This window comes from Aythya marila, assembly GCF_965140915.1.
Source record: "Aythya marila genome assembly, chromosome: 4".
Classification (NCBI taxonomy): Eukaryota; Metazoa; Chordata; class Aves; order Anseriformes; family Anatidae; genus Aythya; species Aythya marila.
The window spans coordinates 9,870,372-9,890,938 of NC_139045.1; the positions used below are offsets into that span (position 1 = coordinate 9,870,372).

At 37.5% G+C, this 20,567-nt stretch overlaps 1 protein-coding gene across 2 annotated transcripts in view; it reads right to left on the minus strand.

Moving 5' to 3' along the window:
* The window catches only part of GRID2 (glutamate ionotropic receptor delta type subunit 2), a 700,788-nt gene that overhangs the window by 128,905 nt on the left and 551,316 nt on the right, over nucleotides 1–20,567 (minus strand). For both annotated transcript variants that reach the window (XM_082758601.1, XM_082758600.1), the window contains one exon: nucleotides 15,962–16,063. In XM_082758601.1, coding sequence (XP_082614727.1) covers nucleotides 15,962–16,063 — 102 coding nt within the window. The remainder of the gene's footprint in view (nucleotides 1–15,961; nucleotides 16,064–20,567) is intronic.

Sequence of the window (20,567 nt, forward strand, 5' to 3'; positions counted from 1 at the left end):
TTAACGTTCATGAGGATAGCCACATGCTGAAGATGCTATCAATGAAGCAAGCAAGGAGACCTTCCTAGCAGGATGTTCTTTTCTGTCTTCAGGAAAATCAGAAAACAAACAAACAAAAAAGCAACCAAAAATACCCCCCACGAAACAACCAACCAAACAAAAACCTGTAACAAATAAATGAACACAACCAAGGAAGGTTGACTGCCCATCAAGGCACTATTTCCCAGTTGTCAGAATCAATTCCCTTCTTCCAAATTATCCAAGATCAGCCAAATAAAATAAAAATGGAGGACAGCAAATGCAAGTGAATTTTTAAAGTAGTTTTCCAGTGACTGAGTTCTAGAAACATTGAAGGAATTGAGACTAAGTTGATGAAAGCCTCTCCTAGATGAAACCACAGACTGAATGTAGTTTTTTTTGATTATTTGGATGAGAGATTTCCCACATATACACTCAAACTAATACAAAAATGTTTCCACAAAAAAATTGTAATTTATCAATCTAAGCATATTTGGCACAAAAATCTAAAGATTTATATGTGCAAAGGATATTTCAGATATTGAAAATTTTCATACTAGAAAGAAATTGTTTCTTATTATTTCTGAGTTATTAGAAAATAGTTCATATTTTAAATTTTTATTCAATTTGTTAAAAAGCAATTGCTAATTGCACTGATTTAAAGCACTCTTTAAAATGCATTTTTTTTGTGGCTAATTTCACTTTTATTAAGCTATGTAATACTGTTTGATGTTGAGAGTTTTACCAAAAAAATGTCCAGTGAGTTATACACATGTTGAAATATAAATGGTCAAATATCTGTATGCAAAACAACTAACATTTCCCAATGCCTGCTGAAGCCTGGAGCGGTAAAATATTTAAACATATTCCAAAGAAAACCAAACAAATATATTGTTACTTTTTTTTTTCTTTATGTAATTGTTTACAATTCTCAGAAGGCATTGAAACAGGACAAAAGTATTTGTCTTGATTCTTTTCCCCCATCAATGCTGCAAGCTGAAACTATGCCAGCTGCTTTTTTTTTTTTTTTTTTTTTTTTTTTAATAATATTATTATTTATTTATTTATTTTCATACTGGGAGAGTGTTTTGTGAGCTCCCTATGGAAAGAGATACATACTGCTACAATATTGACGTTAAAAATGATTATTTTCGTCCTGGAGAAAGAGCTTTTAAAAAGAAAATACACAAAGCAAAAACAGCCAATACACTTCTCACCTTCTCAACAGAAAAATAATGAGAATAAAAATTAAGCTTGTACAAAGCAGATGACTCACATGCTAACTACTGAGTTTGGAGGTGGCTAAATTCACATCAGTGGTGAAGCTTCCTTTGGACCCCAATTAACTGAATCCTGATCAGGTACATTTAGGGGATGTCTTTTCTTCCATGGGCAACGAAGTGCAATGGTGAATTTTGAGGAACTATTTTCCTTCTACTTTACTCCTAGTGTGTCTCCTTGTCATTAACTGAGAGTGACAGAGCACTAGAACAGGTTGCCCAGAGAGGCTGTGGAGTCTCCTTCTCTGGAGATATTCAAAACCTGCCTGAATGCCATCCTGCACAATGTGCTCGAGGTGATCCTGCGCGGCAGGGGGCTTGGACTAGATGATCTTCAGAGGTCCCTTCCGACCTCAACCATTCTGTGATTCTGTCATTCTGTAACTGAATGCAGCACTACTAAGCCCCTGGTTAGGACTCATTCTCAAAACAGCTCCATGGTCATTACTATCTGGTGTTTACTTGGGATCTAAGTGAGCTGCCCTGATACAGAGGAGGGTGTGTTTAATACTCAGTGGGATCAAAGGATTTTACACAGCCCATAATGCCCACAGGGAAATGAAAGTCAGCAGCAACCAGGTAACATTTATATTATGTGAAGCTGTGCACATTGCTTTTTACAACTGTAAGAAGGCAAAGTCTGGTTCCAGGAATGATTATCCCCTAAAGCAACAGAAGCTGGATATTGCCCTTAGGAAGGCTAACGGCAGACACAAGATTAAGGCAACATAACACAGAAAAGGATTGGGAAAGATCTCTGGGACAGCAGAGATCAAGTTTGCAAGAAGACTTGACAATTTATTAGGGTTATAAATATTTAAAGGAAGATGCTACATATCAAGATGTAATTTAGGAACAGGATGCATGTTACAACTGATATAATTTAAGAACTTGCTACACTCTTATGCAATAGCTCTGATGACCCTTGGCTCCTTTAATGAAGTAATTCAACTCTTTATCTAGCACAAATCTACTCCATTTTTGTTGAGTGAGTTGATCTGATCACCAGGGGTCCAGGCAAATGCCAGAGCCAGTACAAGCAATGGAGTAAGACTGTACAAGCAGAAGCGAGGGAAATAACAAGAACATGCTCCTTTTGGTACCAGAGGCTGGTTAATCAGCTCAGACAACTTACCTGAACATGTCTTCAGATGCTCACCACAGTGTTATTTGAGCTTCACAAATTAGTGTTTACCACTGAAATACTCATTTGAGGAATAAAGAGTTATCATCACTATTTTCCATGTGCAGAAGTGGAATGCACAGATTGCAGGGCCAGTACATCTGAGAACTGAATCCAACTGTGCTGGGTCAGGAAGAAACACATTAACCAGAGGTTTTCCTTTTAGCCTGTTAAATGCTTTAAAACATTTGCATTTACATATATATCTGTACCGTGGTGAACCATGACTTTAAGAGAGTAAGATCAAATAGTGGAAAGCAAGAATTACATGATAACGAAGGAACATGGGATCCAAAAGGAAGCTGCCTTGACCAAGGAGAGAAACATTTCACCCTTGAAAGGACTTGCCAGGGTAAAACCAAAAGCTGACAGCAGAGACTGTAATTTGGGCTCGTGCAGGGTGAATGGATTGCAGGGCAATATGGGCACAAAAATGCCACACAGCTGAAACACAGCCCTCAAAACCTGCCCTGAATTTTAAAAGTGGTAAGTAGGGGATGAAGAATTTTTTTTTTTTCAAAACAACAAATCAGTGGAAATCAGAGGTTGAATGCATAGAGCTTGAAGCAGCCTGGATGCAAGATTAGTGGAAAGAAATGCTGCACTTCCTTGTTTTTTTCCAATGAGATAAATGGCCAACAGCTACCTATTCAGGACTTAGGTTCTGGTGCACATAAAAATGAAGCAACACAAGGTTCTTTTAAGTGCTTCAAGAGCCTAGGATTAAGAATACAAAATATAGTTTTTATTTACTCTGATGAAATTCTCAGACATATACCAATAGCTTGTAAGTAACAGTGTGACTGTAGGCCTGAAGTCATCATTTTATTTCCCCTATTTATAACTTATAAAGCTAAAAATAAAAGGAAGAGATGAGCTTTTGGGCAGAGGGGACCTTCGCATTTGGAAACAGGAGGAGTAACGCTCAAGCTAATTACCAGAAAAGAACAATTACTCTGAGTTCAACTTGATTGTTTTAACAAGTTAGACAATCGGAGAGTAACAGCAATTTGTAACTGTGCTACAGGGGTTGGTGGTAAAGTCAAACATTAAATTCAGTCCTTTGAGGTGGCAGGGAAGGAGAGCAAGAGAATAATTGCTTGTGGAGCATTCAGGGACAATTTACATGTATGGAAAAATATATCCCTAAATCCAGATGACTCAGGATGTTTTTTAATAGGAAGTAGAAGAGCGACTTTAAACTCCAAGCTTTGATAGGTGTATTTGAGCTCTTCTGTGAAAACACATTTTGGAGGATCTGGTATTTTTGGATAGGTTCTCTCTTGTTGGACAAATTACAGAAAAAACTCTTGAATGTAGAGGAAAAGCACCATTCAAATCTTCAACACAATTCTCACTAAATATGAAAGGAAGGAAAGTTTGCATTCAGTGACCTGTTGACAACCAAGTGGTGGTCTCAGCCCACCTGTTAATGATCATTTAACAGGCAACAAGACAGATTTTCTCTATAATTACAACGGTGGATTCTGGGGCTTTAAGTTGAGACTTATTTCAGGACAGGAACTATATATGGAGCCATCATAAACTGCTCTGTTATGCTCATTTATGGCAGTCTTACGCTTTTCCTGATGATATAAATGATGAAAAAAAGGCAGGACACCCTGTATAAAAGGAAAAGCTAAAACAAAATAAAATGTTTGGTATTATTCTCCTGCTCAGCCGAATCCTCTTTTCCCCTTACTGTGGGGAGGAAAGCTTCCTAGCCAGGAGGCTTGACAGAAATTAGTAAGTGAAGAAAAAGTTATTGGCTTGTCAGATCAGAGAAACTGATCTCTGCTGGGATTTACAACACGCATTGGGGCTTGACTCAGACTGCAGATGGATGGCCTTATGTGCTTCTACTGTGCTTGGAAGAGAGTTTCAAAATTAGGTAATTATATGGGTGGTTAGAATTCATAAAGCATATGAAAATGACCTCTGTGTCTACTCATCAGAATTTTCTGAACACACTGGGATATAATGCTTTAATATTGACACTCTGTATTCATTAAATGGAACTCTGTATTCATTACATCTTCCCTTCTTCTCTAGCAAAAATCGGAAGAGAGAGGAAAAAACTGAAGCAAGAAAGCAAGCTCAGTTGTGGGTGAGACTGTCAGCCTGTGTTCAGCACTGACCCTAGGAGCCGTGGACAGGCACATTAAATGATTCACATAGCAGAGCCTCAGCAATCACGTGGCGTGAATATTCCCTGTGACACTTAAAAACTTCTATCACCTGGCAAAGGCTAAGAAACTGCTCCCAAGAGTGAAATTCACTCTCATTACTGGATCACTCAACACCCTTCTGATGGCTGCTGGATGACCAAGCACAGCCATTAGAACTGACAAGAAGCACTAAGAAGGCATCAGGAACCATAACTAAAACATTTTCAAGCACATGATGCTTTTGTCTTGTTGCTACACATAATTACTTTTTTTCTTGACTCATGAAAGAACTAATCCCCCACTTTTAAATATTAGCTATTTTGCATTTCTTTCCCCAAAAGAGTTTAGTGAAATAAGTAGCCCCAAATGCTTAATTTCCTCAACTGCTTTATTGACCACTGTTTAGGGGATTATATTTGGCTAAGAACAGCACAGCAGCTTGTTATTTTTAATTGAACAGTAATGTACATTACTTCATGTTAGAATCAATGACCAAAATTCAACTGAAACATTTAATTCTCTCATTACAGAAATTCTCCCACCAGCAACAGTTATTCAAGTTGCTGCAAAAAATAACACAATCCCCACCCCTTAATAACACTAAAAGAAAGATGAAGGTTTCAAACCTACAAAATCTTGGATAATTAAAGTATTATTTTCTTTCAATATCCTCTTATGCCAATGGGCTATGTCACAATATTGGCACCTAAATCCACCTTTCTCAGATTCTCTGCTTTTCAAACAGACTAATTAGAAAGTCGGTTGTACTAACAAAAATGTCCCCTTGCCTACAGCAAGAAGCTAGTTCATGTCCTAGAAGTTGAAGAAAATATTAAAAGAAGGATATTTTAATTTAGGCCTTCACTTGCCACTGTCCTTATGCATGTGCTTCATTTCATCTCATTTTTTTCAATGATAGTTTTAGTTTCATCTTCAACAAGGCATGAGTTTGAGTTTGTTCTTTCACATTAATGAATAAAGAGCACTTTAAATAATATATATGTTTTTCTCCAGAATCAAACAGCAGCTTATGGATTTATTTTGCTATTTGGACTAGTGCTATTTAGAACAAACAAATGAAAGATGCTAGCCACTGTCCCACCCCCCCCAATATCTCCTATTGCTCTGCAACAGGACTAAGGCTTCTTTCAAAGCCATCTATTGCAATGGTCTATTAGGATGCAGCCAAGCCTTGTGTATTGATTTTAATTCACAATAACTTAATGCACCTAATAGCTCTTTCTGAACCATTATAGTTATATGATAGGAATATGGATTGAGATTGGAATTGATTGGAGTGTTTTAGAGTATGCCTGAAGAACACAATGCTGGTTTTAACATAGCTAAGCTCAGATACTGGATTTAGCCAAACTGTAGTACAGGTATATTAACCTGCTGGGAGCTACATTATACTTCCAGCAGCCATTCAAGAGCTCCTATTCACAACAAATTCACATAATACTTCAGGACATTGTACTCTCATGAAGTTCACCTCCTTTTCTGTCTTGCATAGTATGCAAGGATAATTGTAATCAGTGTATGAACCCTTTTATGTTTAAAAGCCAAATTCTGTATGCTTTGTGAACTCCATGAATCTACCTGAAATGCAAATATGCCCAGCAGAAGAGATAGGTGAAGGTCAGTGAGAAGATAAGAGCTAAGGAGCCTTGAGAGATAGCCCTTGACACACAGGTGAGTTAGGTTGGCCCTACCACATTGTGCATTGCATCTAACTTACTGTCAAACTGTGGCCCCAGCCGGGTCCCAAAGCATTTGAATTCCTTGACACTCACCTCACCTTGTGCATAGCACCTACTACTTTAGAAAAATTAATTTAAAATATTAACTGAAAAATAGAAGGAGCTGGGTTCTCCAGCTGCTCTGAGATTAATGCTTGTAATACAAAGGATCACAGCAGGCATGTACAGTGTGAATAACTGTAAGGTTTATGACCTACCTGTTTTAATATAAGCTAGATATAGCTTAAAGGGACATAAACCAGCTATTAAACATAACTTGTGCCCAGTTAGTTATTGATTTCAATTTGGTCCTTGTACGGGCATGATGAGAGGAAGAGGAAAGACAAGCTCTATCTCTATCAGGGGATACTAGTTTCTGTTTTTATATTAATCACTGGAATTATTAATATCTCAATGAAGCCTCACTAGTGTACACTACCTCTGGTAATGATAATGAAAAATTCATGGAGTGATCAATGTGTTTTCTAACAGAAAACCAAAAACATATGGAAGTGTTTGGAGACAGGGGAAAATGGAATGGGAGGATTATGGGGAGCAGACTACATCAAAACTAAATCTCTGACAAAGTGAGGAATACCTAATCAAAGCACACTCTGCCTTGATGACTGCCTGCACGTTAATTACAGTGCTCAGTTATCAACACTTATCGATTGAAGGGGAACAGCTGAAACGGTTTCTGTCACCATTTCCTGCTTGGTAAAGTAACCTTAAACAGAGACTGCAACCCTCACAAAGAGAGGCAGGGCAGATGGCCAAGGGCACAATGCAATTTAGGAACCTTATTTGATTCCATCTTTCTTTGTGGGCCATCATTCTCAGTCCCTGAGAAATACCACTCTTTCTCTCTGCCTCATTGCTTTAATGCTGCAATCTGATTAACAGATTCATTTTTTTCATTAAGCACCCAAGTATATTAAATACACTGATCTTACATGTAGTGATTGCATGCTGTTTGTATGTAGAGAGTGGAGGACTAGTGTAGAAATATAGACCATAAAAAGGCAGAGGTGAGATCGTAGAAGTCTGGGAGGGGTGAGCATCCCAGTTGACTAGCACAGAACAGAGATTTTGGGCTTCATTCAATGTATGGCACGACTGTGTGTTTTGGAAGTTTGTGCTTCTGAAGAAAGATGATGTGTACGGTTGGAGCCAGGAGGCACCAGAGAGTAAGGAGAAACTTTCATATGCTAATAGATTCTAAAATATTGAATTGGGAAAGCAAACTAGAAAAATAGCAGACACTGTTTTCTATGCTGAGTAAGTATAGAAAAAAGGTGATGAGGGAGAAATCACGCACTGGTCTCTGCTTAAATGTTCATAATTATTATAACTACAACGTAAGATATTTATTATCACCTCTTGGCCTTAAAGTTTCTATTTGCTTGAGAGCCTATGATAAAAACCAGGAAACTTCAGGAAAAAACTTCCTTACTGTGAAGCTAAAATCTCCCAGCACTATCTCATTGCTTTCTAAAAGTATCTTGCTCAAATTGTCTAGATTTCTTTCCTTATTTTCAGAAATTAAAGTCTATTTGTTAAGGGCAAGACATAACATCATCAACCTTAGAACTGCAGTGAAAGTGTCTTTTTTTATTTATTTTTATTTTTTAAATTAAATGGTTTCTAATAAGTACCTTCATAAAACAAAATCTTTGTTTAAGAAGCAGTATAAAAAACATTATGGGGAGCCTGGCTAACACCACTATTACAGTCACTGCACACTATATATTTAATAGTGTCTAAATTATAAATAATTCTAGCTAACGTCTCCTAGCAGAATCCAATCAACCCAAACTGCTCCTGTGAACCTCCCTCCTTAGTCAATAATTATCTATACAAGTTACTAGGTTGTTTTGTTCCTGTAATACCAACTTCTCTCTTAAAATTGAGGACATAATCTAGATAATTTTAAAGCTGGATATACAGACAAGCAGTGAATGAAATGACTTGCAGTCAGCTCTTCCAGCTACTATCCTGCATTTCCACAGGCAACATTTTTTTTCAGTGTGTACTTCCTTTTATTTTAGCCCAAATAGCAAAGGCTTTTATTTTCTTAGAACTAGATAACATTTTATAGAAATGCCAGGTAGAAGGAATCTCTAAAACTGTCTTTCTTTCCTCTGACTCAATATAAAGCTACCTAGATTAACCAGTATAAACATGGACCTACTCTTTTTTGACACCTCTGACAATGAAAAGTCCACAGCCTTCTTAGCCTGAACGCCTCCATATTCTTGGTGTTAGAAATTGCAATAGTTACTCTGAGAACTACACAATGGGAACACTTTACAATGGGAAGTAAGCATTTGTGTCAACTACGAAGCTTGCTTTCCTTGAAAATATTAAGGGAGCTTTTAACCAACCAAAGAACAATTATTTCCATTTTCAAAAATACAACAGTAAGATTTTAGGAGAGTAAAAAACAATTAATAAGGTCAGCATACATCCCTACCATTTCTTTTAAAAAGAATCTTCCTTACATTAGCATTACATGAGCAAACTATTACTAAAACCTGTAAAACTAAACAACTTTCTTTGTTAATGTCAAAAATTCAGTTACAGTAAACGCTTGTCCAGAATCATGCCCTGAAGTCTGAACTCAAGTTTCCAAGCTGGAAAATCTGCCTTGTGAAAAGACATTCCAATAACAACTGACTTCTCCATGGGAGCAAGTCACTCTCATCAGTATCTTATACCAAATGACAGCTTTTTTGTCAACAACTAGGTTAACTATGAAAAATAATAAATAGCGAGCCTAATTATGTCATGCATCATTGCTCCTGATGATGATTCATTTACCGATGAAATGAACACATCTACCACTGCTGCTATAATTTACCACCATTTTACTGAACATTTTCCTTGATATATTTGTCTATAAAAGATCCATTTTTTCCCCAGCCTTCTTTCACAGATGGATAAGAGTAGCAAAAAGGAATACAAATGATGGGAATGATGCATTTTTACAGCAATGAAATATTCTAAAATTTTAGATAATTTTTAAGTAGTTGAACTATAGCATATATGGTATATACCAAATAAATTACTGAGTTATGGAATACAGAGATTTTATAAAAGATTCTAGATAAACTATATCACTTACAGCTTTTCTGCCATTCAAATTCACTGTCATAAATGTCTATCAAAGAAAGATTTATCCCTTACTGGTAGAAAAGTAAAAATGTTTACATAAAACATAAATACTACAGTTGATGGTCAAGTAACACTTCTAATTGTTACCACATCCCAAGACCTTTCTTCTGCTATCGGTAATTCACCACCATGCACAATACAATATACTGACAATACTGATACACAGAGCACCACATAATTTAGTATAAAACATTACATAATTCAAAATTTTAAAAAAGATTTTAGACTGGTGCATAGACAGTGCAGCCTAACAGAATGAGGAAGGCTTCAGAGAAGTGCAGAGCATTCTGTTGTGAATGTGGGAAAAGGGAATTATCTTTGAGACTATTCTGACTATACACTATTATAAAATATTTCATATTTTCTGAGGTATCCCCTACATAATCTTTGCTGCAGTTGATCTTTTATTTTAAGGACAATTTTGTCATGCCATTTTTTAATCCTTTATCACTTTGTTCCTCTGAGTATACTTAAACACTGTCTTATTTCATCTCTTCTATGCCTTTCCTTTTTTTTTTTATTATTCTGAAAGCTATTCTAGCTTCCCCCTTAAGAACTTTTGTCATTTTGTTTAAACCAGTGTTGGAGGTCAAATCCCAAAGACAGCCTCAGCCTTTAAAACCAGAAGTTAGCTTCATATCTCACATTTCATCTTTTTTTTTTCTATCCAAGTGGGAAGTTCACTAGAAAAAGGATCTGAAGATGCAGACCTCCTGACAGCTCATGTCCCTAAAGATATTGTCTGCTTTTAGGTTTGTTTCTTTCCTAATCTCCACAACTAAGGCTCACGCATTAAATGCCAGTCATTGAGAATTAAACTACTTCACATATGATAACATTTTCCCTGGTGCCAATGATGCATTTTTTATTATTTCTTTTTCCTATGCTTGTCTACACTTCTGCCAGCCCTCTCATTTCCCACAGTGCTCACCTGGAGACAATGATCACCAACGTGCCTCTGTTCCACCTAGCTCTCTGCAAGCAACGTGGGTAATAAATAGCAAGAAATTGTACACTGGAATGTATGGCAAAGTATAATTCAGTATCACTTGATACTGTTGTTTCCCTCATCTGCCTGCATTTTCAAATCAATGCAGATGTGAAAATACATACCTCAATTTGATAGATCTATCTTCCATGTTAAAATTCTCAAATGAATTTCACGCCACTAGAAGTTACGCCTCATGCACTTTGAGAAAAGGCTCTCTACTTTTCACCAAGTTGCTAATTCTTTGAAACAGGGAATTTCAAACTTTTGCCTTTTCAACCAATAGGGGCTTTTTTAGAAACATGATTTTGTGGATACCTGCTGGCCTATTCATTGTCAAACCACCGAAATCTCATTTAGTTTCTGGTGGCTTAACATTCATATGAATAATTCATTAATAGCCACTGCAACTAAAATGATATTATGAGAATATCTGCTGTATTCTAGCTGCCTTTCAATAAAACCAAGCAGCTGAAAATGAGGAGGATAAACTAAAATCGACAAAATGGATATCCAGCTAAATTTGTACTTGCAAAATTGTTCATTCAAGACACTCTCAATTTGTTTGGAGTTATTATGCTGACCTTTCATTGAGCTACATTTCAGAACTCAGAATATGTTTCAGATATTCACCAGCAAGTTGCCTGCACTTAAAAGTATCTTGTCAAGCACAAAATTCAAACTTTGATTCTTTCATTGCACGTAGGGAACCAGTCCAAGCCAGAGACAATTGACAATCAATAAGACAAAATAAAACTTTTCTACAAGTGTTGAAAGAAAGATGCTAACCCAAGTCAGACCAAAACATTGAATCACATGTCCACAGGCACTACTATAGTTCCTTCCAGAATAAAGAGCAAAGAATTGTTTCCTATTCCTATTTATGCAAAGATAATTCCCATTATCTTCAGAGTAGCCAGAGTATCTTCACAGCTGGGGTTAGAAGGGACCTTAAAGATCAGCTAGTTCCAACCCCTCTGCCATGGGCAGGGACACCTCCCACCAGACCAAGTTGCCCAAAGCCCCATCCAGCCTGGCCTTGAACACTTCCAGGGATGGTGCATCCACAGCTTCTCTGGGCAGCCTGTGCCAGGGCCTCACCACCCTCAGAGTCAAGAATTTCTTCTTTATATTTAATCTAAATCTACCCTTTTTGTAGTTTAAAACCATTACCCCTTGTCCTGTCACTACACTCTGTGACAGAGTCTCTCTCTAGTCCAGTGTTTTAGATCTGAAGATACATAACCCATAATTATTAAATTTATCAAGGGAAAGGGATTAGTAGATGGATGCAGATGTTGGGAATTGTTTTTGAAGACTTTTTGAAGGACTGCTTTGGGAAAATTAATCACAATCATTTTATTTTATTTATTTTTTTAAGAATGCAGAATGTTTCATATCATAATAGAAATATTCCTCTTTAGTGAAAGGGTTGTACGGCACTGGAATAGGCTGCCCAGAGAAGTGTTTGAGATACCATCCCTGGAGGTCTTCAACAAATGTGTAGATTTAGAACTTAGTGGCATGGTTTAGTGGTGGACTTTAGTACTAGGTTAGGTTGGACTAGTTGATCTTAGAGGTCTTTTCCAACCTGAGTGATTCTATGATTCTATAGTAAGTGCAATGTAGTACATGCTGCAATTTGCTATCTCATATTTTTAGAACCTCTCCTTTTCAACATGAAGGCAAAACAAAATGAAAATGGAAGAGGGGGTGGCTGCTATCCAGAAAGACATGGGAGGTTAGAAGGGTTAACAGGACAAATTAAAAAAATCATGTTAACTTCTCAAATCATGGTGAAAAGAAATCTATTCATATTCACAGGTATTATTATTTAATTTTTGTGTAAGCCTTCCTGTTTTCCCAGATCAAGATCATACTGTTAGAAACTGGCAGAATTAATAATAATATTTAATAACTTATTGTTATTAATAATTCACTTTCTTTTAACAGAAATGTATAGACTTAATTGAAGAACTCAGAGAAAGATGGAAAAGGAAGGATGGTGACAAAATAAAGTAAAATAAAATAAAGTTGGTGGGTGAAATCCCTCCTATGCACATATCAAAAGCCTTACATTTTTCATCACACACATTAAATATAAATCCCCATGCTAGTCCTATACAGCAGGCATAAACATGGAAGAACAATGGACTTCCATCTATTACTATGGTCTTTTTTTATATAAAATAGTTCTGTTGATTTCAAAGACACTACATTTTGACCAGACAAGTGTAAGTTGAGATAACAAAATTAAAGGCCATATCTTAACAGCAATTTTCTTTTGATAACTGCTGTAAAATAAATAGGTCTAAATGAAATTCTAGTTGGTGTCTTTGATGACCAAGGTTTTGTGAGATCAAACTGAATACCAACAAATAGAGGGACTAAGAGTCTAGTTTTTGAAGTAGAGAAAACAAGCATTAATACACTGTTTGCAAAAAAATGATTTTGCTTCATTTTCACGGTGTTGTGTCATCTCAGCCACGACTTCACTCAAATCCAAATTTTATCTATTTCTGTTCCAGAAAAAATAACAGAATTGTCCCATTACAATAAGCTACTTGAATGAAGATGGGAACCAAGCTCAAATTAGTAACAAGCAAAGGCCATATAACTTAATCCCAAAGCAACAGATACGTTTGAAGTAATGATATGCTAATTACAGGTACTTTTTAATTCTCAGATCAAACTACAATTTAGAAACCAGCATATCTTCATGAATAACCCTTACTTACGCGTAGTAAGAGAAACTGCTACAGGGTAAGCACCCTATATAATGCTCTGTCACCCACAGGAGCAGTAGCGACACCTATGAACATCTAAAGACTAGATAAGGTTAGAAATAATAATCACTTTGCAATTCTGGCATCTGCACTGTCCAACTTCTTTTCAGGCTTTCAGTTAGCAGCCTGATTTGCTGTCAGTGTCTGCCTGGCTGCTTCTCTCTCTCAGCCATTACAGTTAAGGGAGAAACAATATTTTATCCTCCTGATTTCTGGAATTTGGGTGAAAGTACGCAATCAAGGGAAGTGCTGGTGAAAAATACCATTTTTGGCTCACGAATTTGAGTAAGTATTTACTTTTTCCCTCAATTCACCCAGTTTGCAAAACCCTTGTCTCTCGTCTTTGCTGCGTAAAATTAAATGAACCTCAGTTTGTAATGTGGGTCTCAGATGATTTTGTCTATGTTGCACTGAACAACCACACAAAGCTCTACTATTTAAGAGAATAAGTGGATCCTTACATTATGAAGCCAACATGAATCATTCTCGTCTTCCTCATATATTGCCTTCAGTGCATATTCTATATAAAATGAGTCAGTTTTCAAAATGGTAAATTAGTGGATTTCAACAAAGCACAATTCAGAGTAATTGTGTTTTTCACTAGTTGTGCTTTAAAGCTGTCAACAAAACCAAAACTGGAATATGCTTACATCACATGAGGATTGCAGCCAGGAGAGGAGCCTGAACTGACATGTGATGTGCGATGAACATTAAATGCAATTGTTTTTATTATTAACATGGAATCCTATCAGCATAACTAATGCCCTTTTTTTTTTTTTTTTTTTTTTTTGTATGTTTGCAAGTTGCTAAATATTCATACTATAATAACTTGAAAGAAGAATATTCTCTAGCATGCTAACTAAAATGACTGATAACTGGGTATGAAGTCAGAGGAATAGAGTGGGGGAAGGAGAAGAAATAAGAAAAAAAAGTCAAAGACACCAATCTATTTTTGCTAGACAACTCTATTTTGCTAGACAACATCCACAGAACAATTTTGTCAACACAAAATTATACTGAATCAATTAAAATGCATACCAGGCAGAACAAAGATCAGTCACTGTCATCATGATACTATTTTGATGACCATGCAATTAATGAAGTATGAAAGAACCCTACTGCTTTGTCTTCTTCTGTTAATTCATCCTTCTTATTTAGTTGTGAGTTTTGTGTGTGTGTGTGTGTGTGTGTTTTTGTTTTGTTTCACGTTGTTTTGTAGACACTATGGCAAGACATCTGCTAGCATACTAAGAGATGGAGCAGACTGGGCACCCTGACAGATAATAGCTTCTAAAGACACAAGAAATAATTGAAGGGCTGACGCTCACTCTAGTGTTTCCACCTTCCATCCCTAACAGAGATTTTTCCTTTATCACGGAACATCAGCAATGGGATTCACTCTTACCCTTTTCTTTATAAGCAAATATTCAGGCCCTCAAACACAAAACCCACAGTGAAAAACATGGATAGGAGAGATAGGGAAGGAGCTCAATATAATAATGTAGCACGGTTCTGCAGCCGTGGGTCAACTTTCATGCAGTCATGGAGAGGTTGAGGTAGAAAGGTCATCTGGTCCAACCCTCTCATTTGGGCTGAGCAACTTAGAGCTGGTTGCCCAGGACTATGTCCAGATGGCTTCTGAATACCTCCAGAGATGGAGATTCCACAGCCTCTGTGGACAACCTGCACCTGTGTTCTGCCACCCACACAGTAAGGTGCTTCCTGATGTACAGAGGTAACCTCCTCTGTTTCTGCTTGTGCCCACTGCCTTTTGTCCTGTCACTAGGCACTGCTGAAAAGCCTTACTCTATCCTCTTTGCACCCTCCCACCAGGTATTTATCAATGTATGTATACACCTCAATGGATATTGCAGTTTTTTCTATTTTCTTTCTGTGGAGTGAGGGTGGGTTGGTGGGAAGAGGGCATTACTCCAAAGAAGCTTATACATCTCACATTTATTTATTTTTCTTTATTTTTTTTTTCCCCTCTGACAAGCAATTGAGCAGCCAAAGCTTATGACAGGGAATAAACTGGCCTGATTTCAACAAATACCTTCCTGTCCTGGTAGACAATGTCTGTTCAGCTTTAAACCAACAGTAGCTGCTTAATGCAAAGTGTCCACAACGGAGGCACCTGGCTGAAGGAACCAGGAGGGAGCAGTAAGCATTTTACTGAACTAACATCACTCCCTCTAAAATAATCTTGAATATTTTTCTGAGTGCAGCAATTTGTGTCAGGCTGTACTCATTTTGGGAAGGTAATTGGAAGGCAGCTACATCTTATGAATCATTTAGAGTTTCAGCTAGGTAACTTTAGCTAACAGGACATTTGAAGTTACCTTTATCAGTTCATATGGTTGTGTTATCTAACTTAGTATGTGCCTGTGGAAGGTTTTAATGCATTTGATTCATGTTCTGAAATGAACTTTACTGATAATTTTATTTCATGGAAATTGCTCCTTTACTCTGGTATTGACAAGCAGAATTTAGACAATTAACGTTGACTAAGTTCTTGGTAATATGATATAACTAATAAAAATCCTTTCCAATTACCCTTAGTCAAGAAGATGAGGAAAGATAGAGAAAAAACATTCCTTCAAGTGCAAAATGAGGATCTCTGCTTACCAGCACAGTCACCACACGCAGAACTACTCCTCGCATGTTATTCTCCAACTTTCTGTCAGTTAGTGACCCATTCAGACCAGTGACAGGATTCCAGCAGCCAAGCTGAAAGAGAAAGAAGAATTTGTTTCTGCATCACCCATAAAATCACTTCTCTTAAGCAAGAACATATGAAATAAACAGAACACCTTCTGGAATCAATGGGACAGAAAGTCAGAGAAGAGTTTGTGGGCAGATTCATCTTTAAATTGCAAATGAAGCAATTAGGGGTATTTGTGCTTTTAAATACCAGAGTGTAATGGATGACAGCGTCCAGGGTTGGAACATGTATTGCCTTAGAAGAGCTCAGGGAGGACTTCTGTATTAATGAAAAAGATTTGAAAAGTAGTATGGCTGTAAAAGTACTTCTACCTGACTTCCAGTAATACAGTAATTGGAGAAATAATAGCTACCATAATTTCAGTATGCTGTCTGCTCCAGCCCATCGTTCCTAGTGGAACTCTGATGAAAGGAATTAACTGGTTTTAATTAAAACTTATACTACTCATTGATAATGAAACAGCAGTGATTTTTAGCTAGGTTAAAAATCCCATTTAAAAATGACTGAGAAAAGACACATAGGCACACCGAAGTATTTAGAAAGGACTGCAATAGATGGTGCAGAGAAAGGAATTCAGCTATGAGATGCTTTGCATTGGTGCTACCATATTTGTTGGGCTGTTATGGACAGAAGCTTTGCTCTGGGATTTCTCTAAGGCTAACTGCCTTTTAATCTGAGTTTAGTAGATAGTGACCTGCAATTTAGTTCCTCTGAAAATATAACTATCCTACATTCTTACATGATGATAGATGATTATCTAAGGTACAGAGCAATAGACCCTTGGCAACATGTACAAGCTTTACTGGTTTCATTTTTGGAATTAATTGCAAAATTCATCTGGCCTGTAAAAATACCGGCATTAAATCCAAAAAACAACAGAAGGACAATGACTGACTTCACAGGACTTTGGAGCCAGCTCTGCTTTTTCAGTACCTCCTCCACAGCATGCCTAGCTGTTAACAGCAACACCAATGAACTGCTGACAGGTTCCAGAACCTCACCCCTCGTCTGGCAAAGGTACCCAACAGTTTGAGCTGAAAAACCTAACTGCTGAAGTGTGTTACATTAATAGGGCTGTGAAACACAGCGAATGGATTTGAAGCGTGTGCATCATACACTCTATGAGATAAATCACTTCTATCCTACAAAGCAAAGCATTTGGTAGTCTACATTTTCTGTATTAGAAATATTGAAAACAGCACTAAGTTAAGAATAAAAGTACACTACATTAATTCAGTGATTGTCATTCTCAGTCGCATAAAGAATCTAATTAGAACTTGGATCCAATTAGCATATCCAAATATGTTGAAAGCCTAATTACCGCAGATACTGTACTGCTTTTGCCAGATTTAAAACCCTATGAAGTTTCTGAAGAGCCTTTGTATCTTTTTGAGGGTAAAGTCCACTTTTAATTATGTACATTATTGTGTACATATTTATATAATTAACTTTTTAGCACAAGCCATTCTACATTTTTAACAGAAAAGAGCACAACATAACTGATTGCTACAAATTTAGCATAGCACTAATTTTCCTTTAAAAAGCCACATTTTATTTTCAATTATTGTTCATTTAATTTTCAGTTCAATTGTTCCTTTATGCAGCACAGTCATGGTGAAGACAAATGTGCAGTGCCTTGCCAATAAAGTTGAAATTGATTTTGAGTGTGAGCTGCTTACTGTTATTAGGCGAAAACGAATCAACATTTATTGATGACAATTTGAGCATGTCAATGCAGCAAAAGCAAACGTAGCTATTGCTGAAACCGCAAGGGGGATGGTATGAAGCTTCCTCTTCAGCTCTACCTCTCGCTTAACTGCTTTTGCAAAACATCTGCTGCTTCTGCTTTTGCTTCTCTTTTTCTTCTGTGCTGCCTCTGATAGTTGAAATGAAAGACTAGATCAGGCAGTAACAGAATCTGACATTAATTCTGGTTGATTTATTTAGAACAATACATGTGATTATTAAGCACTGTACCTGTCTTCTTTGTTCCATGTGAATTTTGTCATTTATAGTGCTTTTTACTTCAGATGAAATTTCTTCCACTTATTTTAATGACAGTGTTCACTCTGCTACATTCAGGTACAAAATTATGAAGATGTAAAAGTTGTTAATATTCTCTTCCCTTTACTACCCAACGTACAGTCTCCTCGATCATCCCACTTCCCCGCTTGTTAGCCCCTCTACCATCATTCCTAGTATGGGTTTGTCTCTCCTCTTTCACTAGCAGAGACAAGAATTGACCTCCCTTTACAAAGGTGCTTCTTTATTAGAAATTTTTGCCTATATGAAATATACATTGTGGAAGACCTGTAACTTGAAATCAATATTAAAACAGACAAAATCTATTTTATGCATATTTCCAACTTCCAGGCAGTGATTTATACAGAATTTGGAACACTAAAATCTATAATGCCTCTAGGACAGAGCTTACAGGCAGATTTTTTCCACAATCCAACCCACAATATAAATATTCCACATGAAACCAGTGAACTCTGCTGGCAGCGTAACATGTAATTAAAACTCTGTTGGTTAATTGAGAAAAATACAGTGGGCTGGTGTGATCATAGTTGAGGACAATCACAAAAAATCATAGTATCATAAAATGGTAGAATGGTTTGGGTTGGAAAGAACCATAAAGATCAGCTAGTTCCAAACCCTCTGCCATGAGCAGGGACACCTTCCACTAGATCAGGTTGCCCAAAGCCCCATCCAAACTGGCCTTGAACACTTCCAGGGATGGCACATCCACAGCTTCTCTGTGCAGCCTGTGCCAGGGCCTCACCACCCTCAAAAGTTTTCTTCCTTTTAACTAAAATAAGGTAGATTTGTATTAGATAACAGACATTACCTCTTGTCCTATCACTACATATCCTGACAGAATCTCTCCTCAGCTCTCCTGTAGGCCTTTTTTAAGTATTGGAAAACCACTATTAGGTCTCCTCAGAGCCTTCTTTTCTCCAGGCTGAACAGCCCCAACTCTCTCGGCTTGTCTTTGTAGGAGAAGTGATCCAGCCCCAGCCCCTTGATCATCTTTGTGGCCCTCCTCTGGACTCGTTTTAGTACTTCCATGTCCTTCTTATGCTGGGGGCCCCAGAGGTGAACTCAGCACTCCAGGTGGGGTCTCACAAGAGCAGAGTAGAAGGGGAGAATCACCTCCCTCACCCTGGTGGCCACACGACTTTTGATGCAGCCCAGGATATGGTTGGCTTTCTAAGCTGCAAGAGCACATTGCCAGATTCTCATCTACTAACAGCCCCAGAGCTGCTCTCAATCCATGCTCCACCCAGCCTATATTTGTGCTCAGGATTGCCGTGATCAAGGTGGCAGACTTTGCAATTGGCCTTGCTGAACTTTGAGAGGTTCACACAGGCCCACCTCTCAGGTCTGTCAAAGCCCCCCTGGACAGCTGCAAAACATCATTACATCTGCTACTGGAATTGATCCGAACACCTAAACTTACTATCACTCCTCCTTGCTCTCTTTTCTTGACTTTCTTGGCCTCCTTAAAAAAAAAAAAAAAAAGTGAACAAGGTGTTGGTTTTACTACAGTCTAAGAAAAATCTCTGATGGTAATGCCCGCACACAGCACTATTAAGGAGCTGTTCCATTAGCAGCTCCTAAGAGAGTTGGTCACCTGTGGAAACACCAACATCTGTGCCTGCAGTACCAAAAAAAATTCTTCAGAAATTCCCTTCTCGAATTTCACCTGGGTCTAACCTGCTTTAGGAACTCACTTTTCCCAAGTAAGGACTTCACCAGAAGAAATATGCATTAATAACACCCTGCTGCATTCCAAAATATAGTAAATTCAAATGACTGGAAGAGATGTCATGAATGTCTCACAAGACAGCATTCAAATAGGAGTTTCCAAATCCCAGGTGTGCTGGCAAGACTCAAGAATGATAGAACAAAAAACTAATATAGGAAAACATTTTTTTGTGTGAAGTCTGGACTCAGCATTTACAGAGATTGCTAGGACAGCAGTTTAGGGAAGATCCAAGCAGGAAAACATGAAAATAGTTTTGCACACAATATGTCTGATAACTCAGGCACTCAGTTGATGTCTAATATATCCAAGTGACTTGGAAATCAGTGCCAAAACCCTACAGAGGAAAGACTGTCTCCCAGAACGTAAGCCAAACAAGACATGTTTTGGTTGTCATTCAGATACGGTCAGCAATTAAAAGTTTTGGGGACACTCTCTTACCTGGGTAGAGTCCCATTTGCTCAACCCCACAGCCATCACCCAACAGTCAGTCAAACGCATCTGCAAAAAGTCTGGTGGCCTTGGGTAAGCCAATGGCCTTTGTAATCCTCGGCTTGATTAAAGAAACGAAGACTTCACACAAAATTTCCTAATACAACTGGTTAGTTGGAAAGCTTTCTGTTTGACTTCTCAACTGAAGCTTAGGTAATACTCAGCAAATAAGTTGTTAAAATCAATAGAAAAGACTATGTTCAACAAATTGTATAATGCATAGCAGCACTTGTTTCTCCTGCATTCTG